This window comes from Equus przewalskii, chromosome X (genome assembly GCF_037783145.1).
Source record: "Equus przewalskii isolate Varuska chromosome X, EquPr2, whole genome shotgun sequence".
Lineage (NCBI taxonomy): Eukaryota > Metazoa > Chordata > Mammalia > Perissodactyla > Equidae > Equus > Equus przewalskii.
Window position 1 is genome coordinate 17,960,995 of NC_091863.1, and position 19,164 is coordinate 17,980,158.

Consider the following 19,164-nt stretch of genomic DNA (forward strand, 5'->3'; position numbering starts at 1 on the left):
GGGAACGGATATGCCTGAAACGAAGGGAGCTCCTTGCCTCTGGGACTCTTTACCTAGAGGCTAGAAGTCCACCCGCCCAGGTTGCTGCTAGGGTGTCTTCTACATTGCACCCGATAAACGACTTCTACATAGTCCTCCAGTGCAAAGACATCTGAAGCTATGAAACCACCGGGAAGGAAAAAAAAATATGAGGCACTGAGAAAAGTAGGAAACTATTGAAAACACCCCCTAAGGTACCTTAGACTCCACGCTGCCTCTCTTCTAAACAGCATCCCTGCAATAATATCTAGAAACTCTCTGAACGAACGCTGGAGCTGAGCGGAAGAATCGCAGGCAAAATGCCGCCCTTAAGCGTGCACCTAAGGGACTTCTGATGGTATAACTTAAGCTGGAGTGGAGGACAGGGAAGTGACGAGTTTATCTAGACCAAGTATTGCTGTTACTCAAATGCAATCTACCTAAATAAGCAAACACACAAATAGGTTGACCTTTAAACATCCACTGTTTTCTTCCACCTAGGGAAATAACTGGCTTATAAAAAAGACTATGTGGATAAGCTGAAGGCCTGCTTCAAGTCAGCTCCCACGCTGAGCCAGAACTAGCATGAGGCGAGCGACTGAGGCACTAGGACACGAAAGGCGAGGAGACCCTCACTCTCGAGGGCCTCTAAGCGCCTAAAGGGTACGCCTGCCCCTGAGAGTGTGTGTGTGTCCTGTCCCTTTAAGGTTTGCGTCAGAAGAGCTTGCCTACCTCACCCAAGTCCCAGCGGCTGTGATTGGCCAGACCACCAAAGCCCCTCCCTCACGCCACGTCAAACAACAATTGCCTAGGTAACAGCCACAGAAGTACCTACTGGTGGTTTAGTCGCCGCTCTGGAGGCTGAAGAGAAAGAGGCCTCGGGGGACGTCTCCTCCGAAGTCTAGGTAGGCAGAGGCCCCTCGCCAGCCTCGCCATTGCAGAGCAATGGCCTGGGCCCCCGAGTGGAGGAGGGCAGAGCCTCGAGATGGCAGGGCCAGCCGGGATGGCAGGGGCGGCACGGGCGGCAGCGGCCTCTCCAGGTACTGGGAGCCGAGGGCCTTTGGCTCCCGGGAACCACCCCTGTGCTTCAGAATAAAGAACAGTATGGTTGGCGTGGTGATTGGTCGCGGAGGGTCAAAGATAAAAGACATCCAGAGTATGACGAGCACCAAAATACAGATCGTAAAAGGTGACTCTGAAGCCGAGGTCAAGATTTTTGGCAGCGAAGCCATGAAGGGAAAAGCGAAAGCACTTATACAAACCCTCGTGCGAAAACAAGAAGGAAGGTACAGTTCGGTAGCCAGTGTAGATAATGCCGCCTCCCAGTCCTCTGCTGGGAGAGACTTACGCACACGCCCCGTTGTTAGACAAGTGCGGCCGCTGATAGACTGGGATCACGTTAAGGCAGAAGGGGCGGCGTGGGCAAAAAGAAAATGGGCGGATTTACCACCAATCAAGAAAAACTTCTACGTAGAATCCACAGCAACAAGCTCGCTGTCTCAAGTGCAAGTAGACGCTTGGAGACAGGAAAATTTCAACATAACGTGTGAGGACCTGAAAGACGGCGAAAAACGTCCCATCCCCAACCCGACCTGTAAATTTGAGGATGCCTTTGAGCACTATCCCGAGGTCCTGAAAAGCATTAAGAAAGCAGGTTTCCAAAGGCCAACGCCCATTCAGTCACAGGCGTGGCCGATTGTGCTACAAGGAATGGATCTGATAGGAGTTGCCCAAACCGGGACAGGCAAGACCTTGTCTTATTTGATACCCGGCTTTATTCACCTTGATTCGCAGCCCATATCTAGAGAAGAAAGAAATGGGCCTGGCATGCTCGTCCTCACCCCCACGCGAGAGCTAGCTCTTCAGGTCGAGGCAGAATGTTCTAAGTATTCCTACAAAGGTCTTAAAAGCGTTTGTGTATACGGCGGTGGAAACAGAAAAGAGCAAATTCAGCACATTACCAAAGGCGTCGACATCATTATTGCAACTCCTGGACGACTGAATGATCTGCAGATGAACAAGTGTGTCAACCTACGAAGCATCACTTACTTGGTGTTAGACGAAGCGGATAAAATGTTGGATCTGGGCTTTGAAGGCCAGATCACGAAGATTCTATTAGATGTGCGCCCAGACCGGCAGACTGTTATGACAAGTGCAACGTGGCCACACACCATTCGCCAACTTGCAAGATCTTATTTGAAAGAGCCTATGATTGTTTATGTCGGTACTCTAGATCTCGTTGCTGTCAATACAGTGAAGCAAGACATCATTGTCACCACAGAGGAAGAAAAACGAACTCTTATCCAAGAATTCCTACGGAACCTGGCACCCGAAGACAAAGCTATCATATTTGTCAGCAGAAAGCTGGTTGCAGATGACTTATCAAGCGATCTGAGCATCCAGGGCGTCCCGGTACAATCCCTGCATGGCAACAGAGAGCAGTTTGACCGCGAGCAGGCGTTAGACGACTTCCGAAGTGGAAGAGTGAAGATATTGATTGCTACCGATTTAGCAGCCCGAGGCCTCGATGTCAGGGATGTCACACACGTATACAACTACGATTCCCCAAAGAATCTTGAAGAATACGTGCATAGAGTAGGGCGTACTGGAAGAGCAGGCAAGACTGGAGTCTCTGTCACCCTTATGACTCAAGCTGACTGGAAGATTGCCACTGAATTGATTAAAATTCTGGAAAGAGCTAATCAAAGTGTCCCAGAAGATCTTCTGAAAATGGCAGAGCAATGCAAGTTGCAGAAAGGAAAAAAGGACTCAGGCAATGGAGCCAGAAACCCTCAAGGAAAAGCCAAGCAGTTTTACTGATGTCTACCTTGAAAAGTTGGACCGCGCTCCTGGAAGAGTCAACTTATGTTAAAGAAGCAGCATTCAAGACACATAAGGAAGCATTGCAAACATTCTGGCAGTGACAACGCGTGTGACCAATGCTCAAATCCATCAACATTGTGTGTTCCTCAATAAAATCAAAAGTGTTTTGAAAATGAGAGTGAGAGAATTTTTGGGAAAAAACTCAGTCTTGTGTTTTGGTTGAAGTCTAGCTTCTTTTCTAGCCTGCCATGTCCATCTGTGTCTTCCCTACAAGACTTGGTAGAGGACAGCGATGGTGCTTTTCTGTCTTTAAAATGGTTGTACTCCATGGGAACTTAGCATTCATCAGGCTGATGCTTGCCCAAATATTCTGTTCCCCCCTTGCGGTGGGTGCCGCAACAATCATCGTTCCCTAGTTTTTCTAATTCACTAGGACATTAATGTGAAATCTGCTAGAAGCTTCCATAATTCTGTTTGTCTAGAGAGATGGAAGTAACAGAGCAGTGTGTCTGACTCACTGTGAGTCAGATACTCATGCAAACTCTGTCATCAACCATTGGTTAAAAATTCTGGGGAGGTGACTTGCCTTCTGTAGGCCTCACTTCCTTCACTAATAAATTGGGATAGTTAGAGTATGTAATTTTGGAGCCCCCTTAACCTCTAAATTCTGCGATATTATAGCCAAATTTGCGCACCCCAGCCTTACGTTAACACTTTATTTTCTAATCCAGGAAAAAATCACCTCCTCCTATAATGAAGTGAACAATGAAACCCTTTTTAATGACCAGAATAGCGCATTCTGCAGCCTCATTGATTTTTGTACGTCACTCTCAAGTTGTCTTTATTCTCTTTTCGTCATATTTTATTTTCAAATTTGTCTTGAAAATGTCAAAACTGCACGTACATAAGGGGGAAAATTAACACGGAACAAAAGACCCAGCCTGGTGGCGCAGCGGTTACGTGTGCACGTTCCACTTCAGTGGCCCGGGGTTCGCTGGTTCAGATTCAGGGTGCGGACATGGCACCGCTTGGCAAGCCGTGCTGTGGTAGGCGTCCCACATGCAAAGGAGAGGAAGATGGGCACGTATGTTAGCTCAGGGCCAGTCTTCCTCAGCAAAAGAGGAGGATTGGCAGCAGTTAGCTCAGGGCTAATCTTCCTCAAAAATAAAGAAAACATGAAACAAAAATATGTACTGGGAAAACCACTAAAAACTCAATCAAGTGACACCTTTGCCATAGGAACCAATTCTAGTATACTCCCAATTTATCCTTCTCTCTCTCATGTTTTATTTAGAAGCAACATGCCTCTTCTTCCATTGCAAAAACAAATCCTCACAATGATGTTAAATTTTAAGATTCAGTGTTTATGAGAACATTGGAATTAGTCAAGCCTTAAAATTTCTGGCAAAACTAAAAGATTACTGCAACCATGTTTTCTAAGAATGCTTCAGCCAGGACCCCAACAAATGAGTCAGAAATTTAGTGAAACAAAGAGGTAAACACTCTAGGTGTCAGAGGCTTAAAGTTTGGCTTTCAAAGCTGTTTATATAGGACTCAATCTCTCTTGACAAATTAATAACAATGGTTAACACTTTTGAGTGTCTCACATAGACACCAGGTGCTTTGTCTTATAATCTTTATAAAAAACCCACTCAGATGCTAATTTTACCCCTATTTTGCAGAGGATGAAAGGAGGTCAGGCAACTCACTTGCCTAAGGTTACTAAATCTGGTTGAAGTGAAATTAACTGATACTGCAACCCTGATGTGCCTCAGTCCCATACATCCATTCTTTTCATTTCACTACAGTTACTATGAATAAGACAATGTGCTTGTGTTGAGGTTGCCCACATGTTCACATTTAGTGCAAAAGAGAGATATGTGCAAATTTACTCTGCTGCAAAAGCAGTCTACAGGAGAATGTGTGACAGAAGCTCTAATAGCCTATTCCTGTTCACTTGGAGGAGAAGTGATGAATGCTCAGCAAGTTGGAGTATATGTTATTTGCCAGGATTCCCCTTAGGGGCAATGCTATATTCGTTAGAGAAAAGTGTAACAATTAAGCCGCTTGAGATACAGAGTGAGGTTCCTCAATCATGGTCAAGTACTAAGAACAACAAAAATTATCACTCAATGTCTAAGGGTAAGAAAAGGAGAGACGTGTACCTTTCCTCTTACAGAAAAGGCTGAAAAGAAAGAGTCACTTTATGGGGAAAGGTAAGTAGAGATAGAACAGTGGTCCCCAACCAGGGATGGTTTTGCCCCTCCCCTCCAGGAGACGATTCACAAGATGTGGAGACAGTAGTGGTTGTTTCTTCTCCTGGGGGCAGGGGACGGGCAACGTGCTACTGGCACCTAGTGGGTAGAGGCCAGAGATGGTGCTAAATACCCTACGATCTACAGGTTAACCCCACAGCAAAGAAATATTTGACCCAAAACATCAATAGCGCTGAGATGGAGAATGTCTGAGAGAGCAAATCAAAACTAATCCAACAGCATAGTTACCCCGAAAGGACATCAGCGGAAAATGTAGAGGATTCCTAAATTTTTATCTGGTGGGTTGTGCAGAATAAAACTCCACAACCTTCCTATCCTGGTATAGTCTGCATCAAGGGTTCTCCACCAGGGCCAATTTTGCCAGTATCTCGAGACAGATTTGGTTGTCACAACTCGGAGGAGGGGTTTTGCCATCTCCTGGGTAGAGGCCAGTTCTTCTGCTAATAACACACCATGCACAGGACAACCCCCCAAAGCAAAGAATTATGGGGCCCAAATGTCAGTAGTGCCATAGTTGAGCAACCTTACAACAGAGTAAGAAAAACTTCCCCCGCCCCCAAATTCACTTGCAGATAAACCAAGAAGGGAGTTCAGCGAGGAAAACAAAGGATACTTATTTCTTGTGCACCGTTCAGCATAAAACCCTCCACACAGAATTTCCTGTCTTTAGTATAATCTATATCCATGACTCTCACTCAGAGTTAATTTTGCTGCCTAGGAGACATTTGGCAGTGTCAGGAGACATCTGTGGTTGTCCCACCAAGGCAGCACAATGGCTCCCGGCATCTAGTAATACAAGTCAGGGATAAAGATTCTATAATTCACAAATCAGTAGTACCCTACCACGACAGATTTTTCAGCCCAAAATATCTATAGTATTGAAGTCAAGAAACTATGGTTTACATTGACCAACAAAGTTTTTGGAAGTGAATTGTTTTTTAGAAACTCAAAGAAATACTGAGTTCTGCATCCAAATTGGAACTGAGTGAAAGCAGAGCACTGAACATGCATTGACACAAAATATTACAGGTTAAGGATTCAGCTGATCTCAGAGCTATTCCTATAAAATGCTTAGCGTCGTCATTCACATTCAGTAGGTACTCAATAAGTATTAGATCCCTTCCACTCTGCTCTCCCATCGCCCATGATATAATGCTTGTTCACAATTCTGGATGCTTTTACTCACACTGTTTCCCCGCTTTGGAACACCCTTTCTCCTCTCTGCTATGTCAAACCAGATTCATCATTCCAAGTTCAGCCAAAGTGTGACATCTTCCCTAAGATCCTATCTGCTCTCCTCCATTTCACATCTTCTCTAGCTCTTATCTGCTAATAATGTTGACATTTGTACTACACTAGTTTGCATTCCTGCAGAGATAATTTGCTGAAATTCAAATTAATTGAGTCATTGCACTATCAAATATGTAAATATATTATAAAAATACAACAGCTACAACAGTTTTTTTTCCCCAAAGATTGGTAACTGAGCTAACAACTGTTGCCATTCTTCTTTTTCCCCCCTTCTTCTTCTTCCCACAGCCCACCAGTACATGGTTGTATGTTCTAGTTTTGAGGGCTTCTTATTGTGCTCTGTGGGACTCGCCTCAGCATGGCTTCAGGAGCAGTGCCATATCCAAGCCCAGGATCCGCACAGGCGGAACCCCCAGGTGCCAAAGCAGAGAGCCCGAATTTAACCACTCCACCACGGGCCAGCCACAGCTAAAACAGTTTATCCTGTATGCTTGACAAACCATGAGAGAACTGTCCAGAACTAAATCTGCATAAAAATCGAGAATGTAATAAAAGTGGAATTTTTAAATCCATGAAGAAAGGAAAGTCTATTCCAAAACAAATCTTAGAAATAAAAAAAAATACATAATACATACATATATATACATATGCACCAGGACAATCATCAACCATAAAACTCCTACTATTGAAAAAAAATCCACAATAGATTCTTTCTTTTTATAAAAAATAAAAGAAATTGATGCTCAGATAGGAAAATAGTTTCTGATATCAAAGTGGAAAAAGATTTTAACCATACAAGCAGCCATAGAAAATTAAAGATAAACGTTAATAGGTTTAACAATGTAAAAATGGAATGTCCAAAATACGGTAAAGGCAAAGGAAACACCAGAAAAATAATTTAAAATACATAACGCAATTATAGTTATTCATGTTTAATATACAGAGAGTTTCACAAAGAAAATATACCAGGTAAATCCAAAAATAGATATATGGGCAGAAATGTACAAGGCAATTAACCAATACAAAAGGGAACAATAAATGAGAAAAAGTGCTTAACTTCTTTATCATCAAAGGAATGAAAATTAATCCAATGACATATTGTTTTCTCTAGACATTTGGGCTATGATTAGAAGGAAAACCTGAAAATACCTAATAGTAGTAAGGATGCATGGAAATAAACATTGATAATTATAATTTGGTAAAATTATATTTCTTGGACGGATAGTTGAGATGACATATACAATTTATATTTATTTTTTCTTGAGGCAGATTAGCCCTGAGCTAACTACTGCTAATCCTCCTCTTTTTTCTGAGGAAGACCGGCCCTGAGCTAACATCTGTGCCCATCTTCCTCTACTTTATACGTGGGATGCCTACCACAGCATGGCTTTTTGCCAAGCAGTGCCATGTCCACACCCAGGATCCAAACCAGCGAACCCCAGGCCGCCAAGAAGTGGAAAGTGGGAACTTAACTGCTGTGCCACTGGACTGGCCCTAAAATTTGTATATGTTTAATAGACTTTGTCCCGGTGATATCACCTCTAGACATTACTGTAAGGAGATAGTCATAGACACATACCAAAAAGTGTATACAATGCTATTTATCATAGTGTTACTTAAAAAATTAAATTTGAGAAAAAAAGCCTAGATACAATGATAGAATACTAGTTAAATAAATTGCAGCATATTTATTCCTGATTTGGAATAGTAGAAATCATGTTCTTAAAGAATATTTAAGAGTATGAGGGAAAGTAATTTATAAAATCAATTCCTTTGTTTTCAGGAAATTACATTGGTCCATAAATCTAAATACAGAAAAAAACAGAGAAGATAGACACACATTGCCGATCACCATGGTTTTCTACATTATAGAATTATAGGTCGTTTGAATCTTTATTTTCTAAAAATTTCTTCAAATAATATCACTTTTGTTATAGTAAAAATAATGTTAAACAGGACTTTGAATAATTACTTAAATATATCTGCTGTAAAAACACTTTTACATGAAGCTTATTTAGTTCTAATTGTTATGATAATTAGATATTTACATATTAGCACTAAAAATATATTTTGAGCATTACACTTGTGTTTTTAAGACAAAGCTCTTTCTTGGCACTACATTCACATCACTCTAAACCATAAAGAATTGATTTAGGGTAACTCAAATGCAACATTGATTTTTTTCTTATCTACTACCGTTCTAATTCATTATCATATCTCATTCATTATTGATATGTTATCTCTATAGATCAGTTTGCTAAGCTGAAGTTTAGGTAGTCCACGTAGAAAACTAAAAAAATATTAATCACATTAGCTGCTTCAGAAAATATCTTAGAATACTGCATTGGATGCACCAGAAAAGGTAAACCTTAAGATTGTACAATGTATCACTCGAACTCCATGAATAAATGAATGGATAAAGAAGATACACCCACAGTGGAATATTACTCAGCCATAAAAAGAATGAGATCTTGCCAACAGGGATGAACCTTGAAGGTGTTATGCTAAGTGAAATAAGATAGACAGAGAAAGATAAATGCCCTATGATTTCACTTATATGTGGAATCTAAAAGACAAAATAAACACAGACAAAACAAAACTAGACTCATAGATGCAGAGAACAGACTGGTGGCTGCCAGAGGGGAGGGGGCTGGTGAAATGGGTGAAGGGGTTCAGGAGGTACAAACTTCCAGTTATGAAATAAATAAGTCATGGGAATGTAATGTACAGCATGGGGAATATAGTCAATATCGTATTAAGTTTGTAGTGTGACAGACAATAACTAGACTTAATGTGGTGATCTTTTCGTAATGTATATAAATGTTGAATCATTGTGTTGTACACTTGAAACTAATATAATATTGTATGTCAATTATACTTCAATTAGAAAACCTTGAAAAGAAGGTAGTTAAATGTGGACTAAACTATTGAGGGACTGATATTTCAAAGGAAAAATTGGCTGGTTCAGGGGAAAGGTTTTATGGAATTTTTCTTGCTAAGTATTTTCTTTGCTATCATATAGCACCTACATAAGCTTTTTGAGATATTCAAGTATGCCAGTTATTATGGTATGGCTAGGAGTTGAAAGGTTTATTGTGATATAATTGACATATAACATTGTGTAAGTTTAAGGTGTACAATATGTTTATTTGATACACTTATACATTGCAAAACTATTACCATTATAGCAATATCTAATACTTCCATCATGCCACATAATTACCATTTGTTTTTTGTGGTGAGAACATTTAAGATTTATTCTTTTAGAAACTTTCAATTATATAATACATTGATATTAACTATAACCACCATGCTATACATTAGATCTTCAGAACTTATTTATCTTACAACTGGAAGTTTGTACCCTTTGACCAACATCTCCCCATTTCTCCCACCCTGAAAGGTCTGTAGATGTCCTGCCAATCCAACTCTAAATCACAGAGGCTCATAACTCAACCATAATTTTGCATACAGAGAAGAAGAAATGGCCCAGACCACTGGTTTTACATGCTTAGATTGCCAGCGCAAATGATCTGCATCACTAGAGTAAAGGCCCATTGTTTCTTCAGAAAGCTAACTCTGTAGGCTTTCATGGCAAACCATGGTGACTCCTGAGCTCTCAGCCATGAGCTGGGGGAGAAATCCCAGACCTAAATGAAATGCTTGTGCTCGTGTGCAAAATATAGCAGAAGCAAGGACACTACAAGTAGCTGGACTTCACAAGACAGCCAGAAGTCCTCCGTCCTATTACCTTACTTAGCAGCAGCAGACTGAGTAAATGTGTGCACACAAAGCCCCACATTTGGAGTGATGACAAAACTTCTGAAATATGGAGTCTCTGACAAGTATACACATCCTAATCTAGCACCTGTGCCCTAACTTGTCTGACTCTGTTGTGTGCAAAGAAAGCATTCGTTATTTTGCCAGCAATCCCACCATTTGACCACCTGTACTCCTTGGATACAAGGGCGAGGGATATGATCACTAAACAAATAACTATTGTGACAGTGGTGCTTAATCATGTTCCTGACAGTATTGGTAAGAGAAAGCTGCATCTATGAGGAGTGCTAGGGTCTCTTCTGGAACTTAGGTAATGAAAAGCTTTCTGGCTTTGAAGGCAAACAGATCTAGGTCCAGCACAAGCTCCATCATATTACTTATCTTTCTTTTCTTAAAATAATGAAACATGCATAAAATTTTAAAAAATAATAGACATCCACACCTAAATTTAGCAAATGTTAATATATTGTCATATTTGTTAAGAAATTAAAAATTATAGAGTATGAAAATTCTCCTACCTTATTCTATTTACTTTCCTTGCACTCCAGAGATAACTACTCTCTTGAAGTTGGTGTGTATCCTTCCCATGTATATTTTACGTTTCCTACTTATACATGTGCCCATTAACTATATATAGTATTTTTTATGCTTTAAATTTTACATAAATGGTGTCATGCCATATGAATTATTTTGAATGTTTTTCTCATTATATAGTGAAATTTTGCAAAGCTGATTTATTTAGATCTGGTTCATTCATTTAAATTGCTGAATAGCATGCCACTCTATGACTATGTGATAATTTATTCATTACTCTAGGGATAGACAGATAGGTTATTCGCATGCTTGTGGGTTTTATTTTTTCTACTACAAAAAATGCTATAGTGGATATTCCTATACATGTCTCTTTGTGTCTGTGAGTAGGAATCTCTCTAAGGCATATACAGGACTGATATTCAAATGAAGTACACCAACTTGACCATGCCAGTTATTTGCAGCATGTTTATTCTGATTGGTTGGTGCCTCTGATAGTAGTTATTAAATATTTTGAATATCATCCCTGGATACATACCTAGAAGAGCAATCTCTGGGTCATAAAGTATGCACAGCTTCTTGTTTACTAGATATTACCAAATAGCTCTTCAAAGTGGTTAAACCAATTTCCACTCCTGCTGGTAGTTTAATATGTGTATTTCTGGTCTCATATGATGGATAGTGTTCAACTTTCTAACTTTCACTGGTCTGATGAGTGTGAAATGGTATCTGGCTTTTTGTTTTCTTTTGGTGGTGTTGTTTTTATTTTATTGAGCGCATAATAGTTTACAACACTGAGAAATTTCAGTTGTACATTATTATTTGTAGGTCACCATTATTATATGCCCCTTTACCCCTTATGCTCACACCCCAACCCCCTTCCCCTCAGCAACTACTAGTCTGTTCTCTTTGTCCAGGTATTTGTTTATCTTTCACATATGAGTGAAATCATATGGTATTTGTCTTTCTCTATCTGGCTTATTTCACTTAACATAATACCCTCAAGGTCCATCCACGTTGTTGCAAATGGGACAATTTTGTCTTTTTAGGGCTAAGTAGTATTCCATTGTATATATATATACACACCACATGTTCTTTCTCCATTCATCAGTTGATGGGCACTTGGGTTGCTTCCACTTCTTGGCTATTGTGAATAATGCTGCGATGAACATAGGGGTGCATAAGTCTCTTTGGATTGTTGATTTCAAGTTCTTTAGATAAATACCCAGTAGTGAAATAACCAATTTGAAAAAATTAAAATTTTTAATTTTTTGAGAAATCTCCATACTGTATTCCATAGTGGCTGCTGCAGTTTGCATTCCCACTAGCAGTGTATCAGGGTTCCCTTTTCTCCACATCCTCTCCAACATTTGTTGTTTTTGGTCTTGTTAATTATAGCCATTCTAACAGGTGTAAGGCGATAGCTCATTGCAGTTTTGATTTGTATTTCCCTGATGATTAGTGATGTTGAACATCTGTTCATGTGCCTGTTGGCCATCAGTATATCTTCTTTGGAAAAATGTTCATATCCTCTGCCCATGTTTTGATCAGGTTGTTTGTTTTTTTTGTTTTGTAGTTGTATGAGTTCTTAACAGATTTTGGAGATCAACTCCTTGTCAGATATATGATTTGCAAATATTTTCTCCCAGTTGGTGGGTTGTCTTTTCGTTTTGTTCCTGGTTTCCTATGCCTTGCAGAAGCTCTTTAGTCTGATGAAGTCCGATTTGTTTCTTTTTTCTTTTGTTTCCCTTGCCCGAGTAGACACGGTATTCAAAAAGATCATTCTAACAGCAATGTTCAAGAGTAGACTGCCTAAATTTTCTTCTAGGAGTTTTATGGTTTCAGGTCTTACCTTCACGTCTTTAATTCATTTTTACTTAATTTTTGTGTATGGTGTACAATAATGGTCTACGTTCATTCTTTTGCATGTGGCTGTCCAGTTTTCCCATCACCATTTATTGAAGACTTTCCTGTCTCCATTGTATATTCTTGGCTCCTTAGTAGAACATTAGATGTCCATAGATGTGTGGTTTTATTTCTGGGCTTTCAATTCTGTTCCATTGATCTGTGTGTCTGTTTTTGTACCAGTACTATGCTGGTTTGATTACTATAGCTTTGTAGTATATTTTGAAGGCAGGAATTGTGATGCCTCCCCTCCAGCTTTCCCCTTTGTTTCCCAAGATTGCTTTGGCTTTCAGGGTCTTTTGTTGCCCCATATGAATTTTAGGATTCTTTGTTCTATTTCTGTGAAGAATGGCATTGGGATTCTGATTGGGAATCTGTAGATTGCTTTAGGTAGTATGGCCATTTTAACTATGTTTATTCTTCAAACCAAGTACATGGGATAGCTTTCCATTTCTTTATGTCATCATCTATTTCTTTCAATAATATCTTATAGTTTTCAGTGTATAGGTCTTTCACCTCCTTGGGTAAATTTATTCCTAGATTTTTTATTCTTTTTGTTGTGATTGTAAATGGGATTGCATTCTTGAGTTCTCTTTCTGTTACTTTGTTAATAGAGTATAGAAATGTAGCTAATTTTTGTAAGTTCATTTTGTACCCTGCAACTTTGCCGTAGTTATTGATTACTTCTAATAGTTTTCCAGTGAATTCTTCATGGATTTCTACATAGAAAATCATGTTGTCTGCAAACAGTGGGAGTTTCACTTCTTCCTTGACAATTTGGATACCTTTTATTTCTTTGTCTTGCCTAATTGCTCTGGCCAAAACCACCAGTACTATGTTGAATAAGAGTGGTGAGACTGGGACCCTTGCCTTGTTCCTGATCTAAGAGGGATGGCTTTCAGTTTTTCCCCATTGAGCCTGATGTTCGCTGTGGGTTTGTCATATATTGCCTTTATCATGTTGAGGTAATTTCCTTCTATCTCCATTTTGTTAAGAGTTTTTATCATAAATGGCTGTTGGATCTTGTCAAACCCTTTCTCTGCACCTACTGAGATGATCATGTGGTTTTTATCCCTCAATTTGTTGATGTGGTGTATCATGTTTATTGATTTGCGGATGTTGAACGATCCCTGTGGCCCTGGTAGAAATCCCACTTGATCATGGTGTATGATCCTTTTCACATACTGCTGTATTCGGTTTGCCCATATTTTGTTGAGGATATTTGCACATATGTTCCTCAGCAGTATTGGCCTGTAGTTTTCCTTCTTTGTGTTGTCCTTGTCTGGCTTTGGGATCAGGGTGATGTTGGCCTCATAAAATGTGTTAGGAAGTGTTCCATCTTCTTCAATTTTGTGGAATAGTTTGAGAAGGATAGGTATTATATCTTCTTTGTATGTTTCATAGAATCTCCAGAGAAGCCATCAGGTCCTGGGCTTTTATTTTGGAGGAGGTTTCTGATTACTGTTTCACTCTGTTTACTTGTAATTGGTCTATTCAGATTCTCTATTTCCTCTTGGTTCAGTTTTGGGAGACTGTATGAGTCTAAGAATTTATCCATTTCTTCTAGATTGTCCAATTTGTTGGCATACAGTTTTTCATAGTATTCTCTTAAAATGCTTTGCCTTTCTCTGGTATTTGTTGTACTTTTTCCTCTTTCATTTCTAATTTTATTTATTTGAGCCTTCTCTCTTTTTTTCTTTGTGAGTCTGGCTAAGGGTTTATCAATTTCGTTTATCTTAAAGAATCAGCTCTTAGTTTCATTGATCCTTTCTACTGCCTTTTTGTTTCAATTTCATTTATTTCTGCTCTAACTTTTATTATTTCCCTCCTTCTGCTGACTTTGGGCTTTGTTTGCTCTTCTTTTTCCAGTTCTGTTAAGTGTAGTTGAAGATTGCTTATTTGAGATTTTTCTTGTTTGTTAACGTGGGCGTATATTGCTATCAATTTCCCTTTTAGGACCACTTTTGCTGCATCCCATATGAGTTGGCATGGTGTATTTTCATTTTCACTTGTCTCCAGATATTTTTTTATTTCTCCTTTAATTTCTTCAATGATCCATTGGTTGTTCAGTAGCTTGTTGTTTAGTCTTCACATGTTTGTCACTTTCCCAGCTTTTTTCTTGTGGTTGATTTCTAGTTTCATAGTATCGTGGTTGGAAAAGATGCTTGATATGATTTCAATCTTCTTAAATTTATTGATGCTTGCCTTGTTTCCCAAAATATGGTCTATCTTTGAGAATGTTCCATGTGCACTTGAGAAGAATGTGTATTCTGCTGTTTTTGGATGGAGTGTTCTATATATCTATTAAGTCCATCCAGTCTAGGTTTTTGTTTATTTCCACTATTTCCTTGTTGATTTTCTGTCTGGTTGATCTATCCATAGATGGAAGTGGGGTATTAAGGTCCCTTATTATTATTGTGCTGCCGTTAATGTCTCCTTTTAGGTCAATTAATAGCTGCTTTATGTACTTTGGTGCTCCAGTGTTAGGTGCATATGTATTTATAAGTGTTATGTCCTCTTGGTGGAGTGTCCCTTTTATCATTATATACTGCCCTTCTTTGTCTCTCATTGTCTTTTTTATCTTGAGTACTTTGCCCGATATAAGTATGGCAACACCATACTTATAAAATGGCAATGCCATTTTATCACTTGTTTTCTGGTTTTTCTATATTTTCCTTGTTTCTCATCCTGTGTATTTCAGACTGTCAATTCAATTTCATAGCTCTCTATGATGGTTTTCTCAGTTTTCACTTTATTCATCATTTGTGTCTCTGTTCTGATTTTTTGTTTTGTGCTTACCATGAGGTTTGTATAAAAGATCTCATAGATGAGATAGTCCACTCTCTGATAGCCTCTTATTTCCTAAATCTAAGCAGGTTTCATTCCTTTTTTCTCATCCTTCTACGTTGTTGTTGTCACAACTTACTCTGTTACGTGTTCTGAGTTTGTGGTTAACATGATTATATTTTTTTCTTGGTGTTTTTCTTCCTTTTATCTTTAGTGGTATAATTAAATGTTTGCTAACCTGTTCTGATTGAGAATTTCAATTTTCTGATTTTGTGTGCCTATTCCTCTCTTTGGTCAAGCCTTTGTAAACCCTTTCTTTTTTTCTGGTTTGAGGGCCTTCTTGATAATTTCTTGTAGGCAGGGTCTTGTGGCAATGAACTCTCTCAGCTTTTGTTTACCTGGGAAAGTTTTACTTCTCCATCATATCTGAAGGATAGTTTCACTGGGTATACTATTCTTGGCTGAAAATTTTTGTCTTTCAGAATTTTGAGTATATCATTCCACTCTCTCCTAGCCTATAAGGTTTTTGCTCAGAAATCTGCTGAAAGCCTGACACGTATTCCTTTGTAGGTTATTTTCTTCTGCCTTGCTGCCCTTAATATTTTTTCTTTGTTATTGTCTCCTGACAGCTTTACTAATATATGCCTTGGAGAAGGTCTTTTTACATTGTTGTAATTAGGAGTTCTATTAGCTTCTTTTCTTGTAATTCCAGCTCCTTCCCCAGGTTTGGGAAGTTCTCAGCTATTATTTCTTTGAACAAGCTCTATGTACCTTTCTACTCCTCTTCTCCCTCTGGAATCCTATAATCCTTATGTTGCATTTCCTAATTGAGTTGGATATTTCTCAGAAAATTTCTTCATTTCTTTTTAGTCTCAGTTCTTGCTCCTCCTCCACCTAAAGCATTTCCATATTCCTAACCTCTAGCTTGTTAATTCTATCCTGCATAATGTTAGTTCTGTTATTTAAGGGCTCCAGATTTTTCTTTATCTCATCCATTGTGTTTTTCATTTCCAACATTTCTGATTGGTTTTTCTTTATAATTTCAATCTCTTTTGTGAAGAATTCTCTCTCTTCATTAATTTTCTTCCTCATTTCATTGAACTGTCTTCCTGAGTTTTCTTGTAACTCATTGAGTTTTTTAATCATGGTTGTTTTGAATTCTCTGTCATTTTGATTGTAAATTTCTGTGTCTTTAGAACTGATTTCTGGGTCTTTGTCTTTTTCCTTCTGGTCTGCTCCTCCTCATACTACTTGATGGGGTGGATTTTTGCCTTCGCATAGTGATAGTATGTGGTTGCAGATTCCATCTGCCAACACTTGGGTGGGGAGCAGGAGCTGTGTATTCTGAGAATGCCATGATCCCTGGCCACTGTGCTTTCCCAAGCCTGGGGCATTCCTTGGGACCACAGCAGCACTGTGAGCTCTCCCACCAAATGGGAATGTGATCATTCAGGGGCTCAGGGCTGCTTCCAGCTGCTCCCACAGTCCCATCAAGGTGTGCTCCCACCTTTGGGGCCACAGCAGTACTGTGGGTGTTCTCCACAGCTGGGAATTCACTTTCCTGGGCACATAGATCCACTGCTGCCTCTTCCTATGTTGCACTGGCCATTGTGCTTGGTGGGTGGAGCCTCCCCACTGGGTCCAAGCCTGGGTCACTCCTTGGAACTGCAGAGGCACTGTGAGCCCTCCCACCAGAAGGGAAAGCGATCACATGGGGGCTCAGGGTTTCCCTCACTTATTCCTCCAAAGCACACTCCCACCCTCAGGATCACAGTGGTGCCATGGGCACTCCAGCCGGGAGAGCAGTTGCATGCATGCACAGGGCTGCTGTGGGGCCAGAGAGTGCTCACCTATCTCCACCACCTCCCAAGGGTTACTCCATTCACCATCAGTTGTATAGCTGTGTGGGTCTCTCAGGTGCCCTGTTGTACTGTGTGGGTATCCTCCATTGATCAATGAATGCTCATTTAGTTGTAGCTCAAAGGGGGAGAGAGAAAGGGAACAGCTCACTCCACCATGTTGCTGATGTCACTTGGTATCTTGTTTTAATTTGCATTTTCCTGATTACTAGTCAGGTGAAACATCATCTGTTTATCAGCCATTTAGAACTCTTCTTTTGTAAATTGCCTGTTCATAACCTTGCTCCATTTTCTATAGAGCTATCTATCTTTTTCTAGTTGATTTCTAAGTGTTCTCTATTGATTCTGCATATTAATTCTTTTTCGATTATAAAGGTTGCTAGTATCTTCTTGCCATCTGTGCCTTATGTTTCAATTTCTTTACAGTGTCAGTTACTCTACAGAATACCATCATTTTTTTGTTCTATGTATTTGGATAAACCATTTAAACTCTTGAAGTCTCCATTTACTCATTTATAAAATGAGGACAATAATGCCTTCTTTACAAGATTGTTGTGAATAGAAATAACGAGATAGTAAATGTACAGAGCAACATTCAATAAATAAATAGTTTTCTTCCTGTGGCTCCTATCCTCAAGCAGAAGGGAAAACAAGACTTCACTACTATGCAAATATCTTCACTGAGCTATGATGTGTCAAAAAAGAAATCATATAGATACTTAAACAGAATGATGAGTTGACTGGATTATATAACTCACTCAATAAATATTTATTGAACCTTTTCTATGTACCAGGTACAGAATTAGAATGAGATGCAAAACAGACCAAGGCTTGTCTAGTGGGAGAGAGAGAGACAACAAGGAAAAAGTGTATTATTTACTACAATGTCAGGATGACTAAAACTAACAAGGTTTAAAAGGATTACAAAATAGCTTTGGATAGGGTGGCCAAAGAAGTTCCATCATGGAGGCAATTGGAGCAGAAATCTAAAAGAATTGAGGAAGGGAGCCATGTGAAGCAAATATGTGCAAAGACCTTGAGGTTCTAGCATGCTTGTCAATCAAGGAGAACAAGGACAGTGTGGGGGAAGGAAATAGCAAGAGAAAGAGTGATAGAAGAGGTAAAGAGACACATAATAATAACCTTGGAGTTCACAATGAGGATTCTGAATTTTATTCTAAGTGTGATGGAATGTCCCTGGAGGGTTTTGAGCAGAGGAATGATGCATTATAACATGGTTTAAAAGGATCCCTCCAACTACAGGATGAAGAAAGGACTATAGGAGTATAGGAGGAGAAGGAGAGAGAGAATAGGAGGCTTTCTTTGTTGCATTGCAACTTTATAAAGCCATTCTGATAATTTCCCAGGACTCCTAAAAATAAGATACTCTGAACTGAAATTTCAGATGCAGCAAATGGTGTTATTTCTATTTACTATTATTGAACAATCCATGTTTAACCCAGAACCTGCCAAAAGATAAGAAATAGTGGCAAAAACAAGTGATGGAACAATAGTGTTGACCTTGTTTACCTCATTTGCACTGGCCAGTTTGTGCATTTTTCTTTGGCTCAAAGAAATCAAGGCCTATTTAGGACAGTTTCTATCTGTGGATTAAAAGTGTCAAATGGCTAAGGTAAAAGCAGTAGTTTTCTCATGATCATTTTTTGAGCGTTGTTACTTGGTGACATAGAGAGGTCATACCTAACTTTCCCTCTTAAGATATGCTGGTTATCTGATAATGAATTTTCCCAACACTGTCTCACTCTCCAAGGTGTTCTAATTGATTTTTGTCCCTGTTGTTTAGAATCTAAGGCTATTTAATTAATGGGTTTCTTTTACACAAATAGAAAAACTCAGCATGACCAAAGTCAGAGTGGGAAGCTCACGCTTCCCTGCCTCCTAGCTGTAACACCTTATTAGGTCTGATTCCCCCA

The 19,164-nt window shown here is 39.4% G+C and overlaps 1 protein-coding gene across 1 annotated transcript; it reads left to right on the forward strand.

Annotated features, from left to right (window-relative positions):
- Window positions 1–836: 836 nt before the first annotated feature.
- LOC103544946 (probable ATP-dependent RNA helicase DDX53) lies at window positions 837–2,997 on the forward strand. The gene has a single exon (XM_008511712.2). The coding sequence runs from the start codon at window positions 964–966 to the stop codon at window positions 2,836–2,838; it is 1,875 nt and encodes a 624-aa protein (XP_008509934.2). The 5' UTR covers window positions 837–963; the 3' UTR covers window positions 2,839–2,997.
- Window positions 2,998–19,164: the final 16,167 nt, after the last annotated feature.